This window comes from Glycine soja, chromosome 1 (genome assembly GCF_004193775.1).
Source record: "Glycine soja cultivar W05 chromosome 1, ASM419377v2, whole genome shotgun sequence".
NCBI lineage: Eukaryota > Viridiplantae > Streptophyta > Magnoliopsida > Fabales > Fabaceae > Glycine > Glycine soja.
In genome coordinates, this window is record NC_041002.1 from 11,381,204 (window position 1) to 11,390,520 (window position 9,317).

Consider the following 9,317-nt stretch of genomic DNA (forward strand, 5'->3'; position numbering starts at 1 on the left):
ATTAAAAATTAAATAATTATATTCAGTATTTTTAAAGAAAAATATTTGACAAATAATTGTAATTTTATAAAACTTATATCATTTTTTATAATTTTAGGAAAAGTAACTTATATCAGCGTGTGTATTTTAAAATAATTTTAGCACATAAATTTATAAGTTTATAATAATTTTAGCACATAAATTTTAATTATATTATTAATAAAAATATTAAAATTTAAATAATTATTATTCAAATATTTTATAAAGAAAAATTGACTAAAAATTAAAAGTTTTAAAAAATGATATAATTTGTTTATAATTTTAAGAAAATAACAACACATAAATAAAATATATTTTATAATTCCATAGTTTATAAAAATAAATTAAAATTTAATTTTTTTAAAAAAAAAATATATGTAATTTTGACGAAACAATATCTTTGTTTTTCATTTGAACATAATTCATATTATCCCTTATGGTTATTTGGTTTTTAATCTGGTGTGCACTAATATTGGATAGGATGATAGCTTATTATGTTATCTTGTCTTTATCCTACTCTCAATATTGTATCCTAGCGTATAGTACCGTGACCACTAAATGAGTCCTTAAAAGATGGTACGTGTTACGTATATTAATTCCACTAATTCCAATATTCACTTAGGTATTTGATTTCATATTCAAGAATTGATTGAGTTTAAAATTGTTTCAGATATTTTTTTCCATATGTTTGATTTCATGCTAGAAAAAAATTTAAAATTAATTGTGTTCAAAATTAATTTTAGGTTGAAGCAGCTTAGATTAATTTTTGCATTTAATATAAAAAAATTATATTGAATTTTATTTTTAACTTTATTTTATAATAAAACATCCAAATATAAATCATATTTTAGAATTAATTTTAATCAAAATTAATTATATAAAATTAATTTCATTCAAAATCAATTTTACTACCGGTTAATCCAAGCATACGAAACATGGAAGTATATATGCTAACAGGCTAACAGCTGAGCTACGATCTTTCGGCCAAACATACACAAACACAAAATGAACGTACAAAGTACAAATGAACGTATACATTACACGTTAAAGGCCAAACTCAAAATACGCGCAACCAATAGCAAACAGGATTGGCCTACAAAGTACAAACATAAACATGATGAGACATTTTATCATTAAGGTGTTTGATTAAAAAAAATCATACTCAGAATATGATTGTTAAGAATCATGATTACTAAGGATAAATAAAATTTATTTAATTAGTTATAAAATATTCTTAATTTAATTATCATAACAAATAATTTAATAAAATAAATGTGATATTTTAACCACATTAACTTTCTTAAAATAAAATAAAATAAATAAGATTCTCACTTTCCTATGGAAGCAATTATGTAGATGAGTTTAGTAAGAAAAAAAGAAATAGGATGAATAGAAATAAAAGAATATAATAAATTGAAAATAAAGTAGATTTTCATTATTCAGCAAAAATTAAAAATTGTTGGGAGAAAGAGAAAAAGAAATTAAAAAAAAAATACTATCTCATCTCTCCTCACCTCTCCCAATTTATACTCTCCACATATCGACTGCATTTTTACCCTCTAACAGTGAAATTTTTTGTCACAATCTATTTATTTATTTCCATACTATTTTATTAAATACCAGACAAGATGAGTTTTATCTCTCCACTCTATTTCCTCATCCTCTTCTTTATTTCTACTGTATTTAATCCGTAACAAATAGAGGGTAAGATATCATGACCCATCAACATAAACTGTAAAAGATAAAATAAGCAACAGCCTAATAGAAAATTGGGTAAACCTAAAGATAAAATTTTAGAATAAAAAAATCAAAGTAAGAATTACAATCTTCTCATTATAGCTGTTCTATAAAAAAAACATTAAATGACCGATCTTTTAATTCCAGTTTCAAAATCTCTCTGCACCAAAACAAAATGGATCTTCAGCACGAAATTTCACTTTCTACCCGTTGCTCCAGCTCGTGGCTTGCCTTTAACCTCAGACTCCTGTTCACATGTGAAAAAAGGTTACTCCTAAATTCTCATTGTTGAATGGAAAAAATGGAATAAACACTAGTAAATATGAACACGACACGAATGAAGCAGCCCTTAGCCCTCTGCTTGATTTCTTATTTGGTGTACCCTCTTTAAATGCAGGTTGTTCAAGAGATGAAGAGACAAGTAAAATCTTATGATGAAGCATATCAATCATTATTTAATTGTATTCCAAATGAAAGAATAACAATTGTTCCCATTCTGTTTCGTTAGTTCAGCCGCATTCAATGAGTTGTTAAATATGTTCATGGGAACTGGAAAGGTTACTAGTCTTACTTAAACATGCATGTCGTATACAGAAGCATACCTGTGGTAAGTGCAAATATATGTAGTTCTTTGCTGTAGCTGGATTGTGATTTTCTGCACCTTTGCTCCAATCATAACAAACCTACAGAAATGAACAAGGTTTCAGAGCCAAATAATTAAACAGAAAGGGTCACGTCAATGTGTCCACAAAAAACAAACTAACTTTACATATTTTTTAAGCAAGTTCATGAAATTGAAGAATGAAACTCACAAAACTTAAAATGGAGTTAAGCATAAGCCGCATACTATATGCATAAAACTGACAATTTAACCCTAAACATCATGTGGCAGATGAGATTTTGGCAATTCATTTCATACTGTTTTAAAGACACCTGCATTGTGTGCTACACACTCAAAAGGGAGACGAGAATATGCACACATTCTCAATAAAGTCCTTAAATTCAACAATTAACATTTTAAATTTTCAATACACAAGTCAATACCTCATCCTTTTCCCAACATCAATTTTAGTAGCATACATAATATGTTGGCTTAAAGAGGAAAAAATTTATATGAATTATAAGTATTGAACATTTAAAAGCAACTTTGGCAACTGACTAATCTGTTGGCTTAAGTATTGAACATTCAATTTATCAATTTAAATTCAAGGACTGAATTAATCAATTTCTTTTGGGTCCTAAACCCTTAGCATCCAAGAGCCACTTTGGGCATTTGACTAATCATGACAACTGAGTTGAACTAGGTGGATTTGTTTAAACAGGCAAAGTCCTCCCAGACCCCAGTGCCTATTTTATCCGTTCACAAAATTTGAACCCAAGACTTTTTACTTAAGGAGAACCAAGCTCCTTGACACTTGAACCAATGGTCAAATTGACTACACTGATAAGCATATTTAAGGGTGTGTTCAGAATGAAGAGAAAATAATATTGGAGAAATTTTGTACTTTTTTTGTGGGACCCACACCTTTTTCACTCTACTTCAATTCAAAATTTTCTCTTCTATTTCCATCCTCTCTATCTCCATCCTCTAAACCAAACACACCCAACTGTGCCTTCTATGGAGAGCATCATAATAACTAACTCCCAATCCCTTATAATTAATTTTGAAAAATGACTAGGACAAGCATGGAACAGGAGGTAGAGGGACAAGGATTGAGAATCCATTCAAGAAATGAAAATAACAAGCATGAAGTTTTTTAACAAAATGGGGGCACATTGATATATATGAATCAATATTTTGAAATACTTTGACAATCCATTTTATAACTAGGAACTGATAGCACATATAAACAATTTATTTCTTAATGTTTGTAAAACATAATACACGGAAATTCACATGGAATCTACTAAAACATGCAGGTCCTACTCCCTATATTTAGTGGAATTAATGTGATGTTCACCAAATAATGAACAGTGTACTAAAAAAAGTGTTGCTAGCATTTCTCTCTTGGTTATTTGCTTATGATGTAAATATGTAACTTGCTATATTTATCATCAACATTTTGAAAAGCATCATAAAGCTTCCCCCCACAACATTTTTTTTATCAGCAAAAGCTTCCCCCCACAACATAATATTTAACATCAGAAATGGTTTAAAGTTGGGACATTGCAGTACGTGTTTGTATAATATTTGTCATGCATGCACAAAGCATAGAGTGAGAGCGAGCAAGAGAAGAGGTGACTTCAATTATAGAGGCAAAAAAAGCATCTCATGCAGATCTTATACACCAACAAATGTAGGTTTCCTTATTTATGGACGAGTGTCATAAGAAATGAAGCAAAAAATATAAAACTGCATAAGTAAATAAGTATGGTTTGAGAAAACAGCAAATGGAACATACCGCATAAGCAAATATGGAACCATCATTATTAAATGTACTGCAAGGTATGGGCTGACTACACCTTTGCATAGCCTGAAAAACATATTAAAATCTTATAAGCAAATGACAATAAACAACAAATACTTCAAAAGGATTTAAGGCAGATAGAACACAGCATATTACTTTCAAGATCTTCATACATGATCAACACAGTAATCAGGGCTTTAAGAACCCGAAAAGAAACACAACCATCCAAATCGGATAAAGGGATTCATCCTTCCATTTTCCATTGAGTGATAACAGGCAAAATAGAGACCAAGTGCCCCACTCCCCCCCTTAAAAATTATTAAAATGACTAGAAAGTAGAGTAACAACAATATTTTGGTTACCAGGTGTTTAGCTATACATACAGATAGGTCCTACTATGAAACAGAGAATCAAAAGCTTCTACATAATACAAAAAATAAAAAAAAAACACAAGTATGTTTTGGAAATTCCAAAGATCAGTTTCAGAAGGAAAGGACAGGTGAGAAGAGTGTATTAATTAGAGAAAGCAGGAACCTTGAGTCTCTGTTTACTGTCTTTATCCCAGAAATTAAAAGCACCATCAGATCCAGCAGTTGCAAAAGTGTGATGTACCTAAATGCAAAGACATAAACAAAATAAGATTACATAAAAGAATATTAAATCCACAACTTGAAAATACATTTAAGTAATTTTGATATTATATCATGTACTACCGGATGGAAATTTAAGGAGTTGACTGAATATATCTCATTGTTCTCTCTGTGGCATTTAAAAGTAAAATTCTTGTTTTGCTGTGCATCATCCAGGTGATGTACCCCAACCCTTCCTTCTATGGAGCCAACCTACAAGAGAAACAATATAGTCAATACTCCATAATGCCAGCAATTCGAATTTTTGGAGCCAAAACATAATGTTTTAAGTGAATATACAGCAAGGGATTTGACCAATAGTGATAAGAATTGCCCCATATCATAGCTGTAATGAGATTAAATAAAATAAAGAAGGCAACAATTAGGACTTCTACAAGAGTATTAATGTAATTGAGAGCTGAATACATACCAAAAAACCTTGTTGATCTGGAAAAGCAGCAACAGATCTGGTCTGATATTTCAGGGGAGATACAATTCTCTTGTATTCAGTCTGTTGGGATTTCAATATAAATTAGAAGAAAAACATATAATATTGATATTTATTTGAATCAATAGCCCTCAAATGTTAACATGAAATCAATGCTTCTTAATTTCTCCTTGTCAAAATCATGGAAAATCAGAAAGAGTAGAACAGATGAATACAAACAAATCACGTGAGTGACTAGTAAAGTTGGATAAAAAAAATATCTATCTATATAAATAAATAAATATACATATATATATATATATATACATACATATATATATATATATATATATATATTATACATATATAACCATACAAATAAAAAAAATGTTAAATATGGCATTCATATTCAGTTTGGGTTACACGTTCAATGAGTTCATTACTTTGCTTTATATTTTCTAGATTTCTTCAATAAGCAGCCTTGGCGTCTGTGATAAATTCTATATTTTCTCTTATTTGCTCACTCCTTATTCCTTAAAGAGATAGAATGTACTCCCCATGGTGTTGGTTTAGTTATGAAGATAGTTTATAGTTAGACACTAAGTAAAATTTAATGCATGCATTCCTGGTGCTGAACAGGATCCAGTTCCTTTAAAATGGATCATGCACTTCTAAAGTGCAGGAATCAAAAGGATTGTAAAAAATCATAGTTTGTTATCCAAGTTCTTATATTTTATAAAATATAAACCACTGATTACACTTGCAAAGAGCAAAAACAGATAATGCACATTTCACAAGATTTAACAAAATTACACAGTAGCACTAATGTTACTCAAGTTAGATACTGGTAATAGAATTTCTGGTTGAAATTTCTTCTCTTGAGCAAAAAAATCATAATTTACATAATGAAACAAATCTATTATTGCATACAAGGTTACAAGCAACAACATGAAAAGATTTTAGAAAAAATGAAATATCACCTGAGGACTTTGCAGGTTGAAGACAATCAGATTTCTATCCGCAGTTCCCACTACCATCAGAGGATGTTTCACTGTTATTGCATAACAGCGATCAGGAAGTTGTTGAGTATGCACTGGATTTGACTGCCTAGTATCCCAATACCTAAAATAAAGAAAATAAATCATAAAACAATTTGTTAAGTAGTTAAAACTTCAACATAACCTGCCAGACAGATACCAAGAAAAGGAATTAGTACAGAAAATGCCATTTTTTTACCAAAATTCTAGAAGTTTTCATAGCAAGTGTCACAGTGTTACCAAATAGACAATCATAAACTTCCTATTAAAGATAAAAACAAAAGGAAAACAGCTCATGAAAGGTTCTTGTCATAAATTAAATATTTGGCAAGACACATAAAATGGTTTTATTACATCTATTGACACTTCTCTTTCAGCAACTTATGAAAAGACAGAAAGTGTAACCAAATGAATCCACCCTTTCTAAGATATACTTTTTAGATATAAGCACAACTCTTTTATTTGTATGCTTCCTATCCTAAATGAACACAAGCACACTACAATATATCGATTGAGCATGCAATAAACGGCCACCTCACCAACACATTAACAGAAATGTGTGGCCCAAACAGATGTAGTTTCTGTGACCCAAACACAAAAAAAACTTTTTCACCTGATCATAGAATATGTTATATTTTGCTTATGTAATTTATACACATAATGTAGAGTTATGTTCTTTGACTTCTTTCACATTTTAAAAAGCTCTGTGATTCGTCTACAGGCTAGAATGATGTTCATCTGAATTGGGCCCTCATAGGAACCCAGAATACAATCATAGTTTAGGGAGACTTTTAAAAACTTGTAAAAACATACACTTCTATAGCAACAAAGGAAAGACCAAAGCCCACACTCCTCAGGGAGAAATATTATTTTCCCATTTATACACCTATGACCTAACCTAACAAACTGCAATGTTCATATACCCTCTCCCATGCACACACAGCCTCCTAAATCATTTCCCTAAAATATGAACCACCTGCCACCTCAGCTAACTCAATCCAGGGCCCCCCTCTTAGTGAGTATTTAGTTCACCTCATTTTGGACAAACAATTGATTTTTTTACAACCTTTCCGAAAGAAACCCTGGTTATTTTCCAAAATAAATACATTACCAAACATGCTATTCTTCAAGAATATATCTTCCATATAGTAGTCCCTTTTAGTTCCAAGTCCTCTTCCCTTACTAAATCCTTTTCTGCATCAACAACAGAACCACAGGTTCTATCATGCCCTAGCTCATACATGCTAGAAAAGACACAATGTAACCATACTCTAAATTCACACTTTTACCAGTAACACAACATCACTAAACCCTTTTTACACTGTAAACAAAAAAAAAAATAAGAATCAACATGCATACTTCAGGGTCTTGTCCCAGCTTCCAGAAGCTAAAAGATTCATCTCCGGTATCCACGCAATATCTTTCACAGGAGCATCATGCATCGCAACAGTCATTGGCTGCCCACCAGATGTTAGTGGCCACATCTTGACCTGCTTGTCACAGCCCCCAGAAAAAACTGTTGTTCCATCATCCTTCCAAGCGGAGCACAAAACCTTCAAACAACAAAACAAAACAAAACAAAACATCGGGAATGTCATTTTTTAAAATTGATACCAAACATGGTAAATGTAGATTCCCAATCTACAAATCCTAGGAAACTAAATATTTCTCCCCTACCAAATGCCCCCTAGGTTTAAAAAAGTGCAGCATCAATGCCACTTCAGTCTCAAAAAACAACAAAAACCCTTTTTTTTCTGATAAAACATATTGGAATTCAAATTCAAAACCAAATTCGTTACCGGTTGTTCATGAGAAATCGAAGCCTTGGGAGTGCTGTTGACAACAGTCCCATTCCTTGTTATCTCCCAACACCGCACCTATCATCAAGTTAGAGACATTGTCAGAAAAAGAACAAACTTGTGATAAAGAAGGTTTAGTATTTAGGGTTTCTTGTTCTTATTTTTTAGTCCCGGGTGGTGTCTCCTAACCCATTTGGTCAAAGACTAACGCTCGCCAAGGGAATTTTACACATGATTGGAATCAAATATGGGTTATCCCGCTAAATAGAGTGTCCCCCCATGTGAATGCAGAGGGGCCTTGCACCACTGCCCCAATCCTATGGGTTGGTTTCTTGTTCTGTATTCAGTATTTGATATATAAACAAAAAATTAACAAAAAAAGAAAAATAAAATCGAGAGAAGGGAAACCTGGTTGTCCCATGAAGTAGCGACGAGGAAATTGGCCTTGGGACTGAAACAAAGACTCGAAATAGAATCAGAGGGTGGTTGGGCTACCTGAAATTTTCAATTTTCATTATTCAGAGAAAAACAAAAAGAAAAAAAAAACGAAAAAATGTATGCGACAGATTCCACGTTCAAGAACAACATTACCTCGTAGGATTTGTTGGGATTCGTATTCGCCGCGGCGCCAAAGGTCGACATTGTGATCAGAAAGAGAAAGAGAGAGAGATTGAGGTATGATTGAGGAGAATGAGCGGTTTGATTTAAAGCGAACACGAGAATAGTGCAGTTGCATAGGGTTTTTATTTACGAAGGTGGGTCACGCTAAAGAACACGGTATAATATTTTGCTTAGGATTTTCGCTATCCGCTAATCAGATAGAGCGTCGAACGGAGATGGCAGCGGAGGAATGAGGGAGTTCGCCGTTGAAATTGGCAGAGGGGGTTAGGACTTGGGAGTAGTGGACCAATGCTCAGTAGACCGTTTAGGGTTTTTTACAATATCTTTTAATAATATTGGTAATTTTTTAGGATAAATGATCACTTGTCCTTGAATAAATAATTGTTAGGGTTTGATTTATGTGGCCCTGATTTTCTCTTTTTCACTTTAAACTTTTCTTTAAAATAACATATAAATAAATATATTATATAAGATAAAAATTTAAAAATAAAAAATTTAAAATAAAAGATGATAAAGATAAAAAAGATAAGATAAGAAAAATAAAAGATAACAAAAATAAAAAATATTAAGATAAATAAGATAAGTGATAACATGCTAAAAAAATAAGTGATAAAATATTTTCTCGATCTTTTTCTCTTTTA

The 9,317-nt window shown here is 31.4% G+C and overlaps 1 protein-coding gene across 1 annotated transcript; it reads right to left on the reverse strand.

Moving 5' to 3' along the window:
• Window positions 1–1,651: 1,651 nt before the first annotated feature.
• On the reverse strand, window positions 1,652–8,996 carry LOC114412583 (protein RAE1-like). Its single transcript, XM_028376536.1, has 11 exons — window positions 8,647–8,996; window positions 8,464–8,550; window positions 8,056–8,133; window positions 7,616–7,809; window positions 6,200–6,341; window positions 5,223–5,303; window positions 4,877–5,005; window positions 4,698–4,775; window positions 4,158–4,229; window positions 2,358–2,438; window positions 1,652–2,002 (listed from the first exon to the last, which is right to left on the reverse strand). The coding sequence occupies exons 1-11, from the start codon at window positions 8,695–8,697 to the stop codon at window positions 1,952–1,954; spliced, it is 1,044 nt and encodes a 347-aa protein (XP_028232337.1). The 5' UTR covers window positions 8,698–8,996; the 3' UTR covers window positions 1,652–1,951.
• Window positions 8,997–9,317: the final 321 nt, after the last annotated feature.

What these genes read in the sequence shown, in the direction of transcription:
- LOC114412583 (XM_028376536.1), bottom strand. Translation starts at nt 8,697, where the DNA reads ATGTCGACCTTTGGCGCCGCGGCGAATACGAATCCCAACAAATCCTAC. An exon ending in CGATTTCTCATGAACAACCG is followed by an intron (nt 7,810 to 8,055) that starts GTAACGAATTTG and finishes TGTTGTTTGAAG; the next exon opens with GTTTTGTGCTCCGCTTGGAA. An exon ending in ACTCCTTAAATTTCCATCCG is followed by an intron (nt 4,776 to 4,876) that starts GTAGTACATGAT and finishes CTTTGCATTTAG; the next exon opens with GTACATCACACTTTTGCAAC.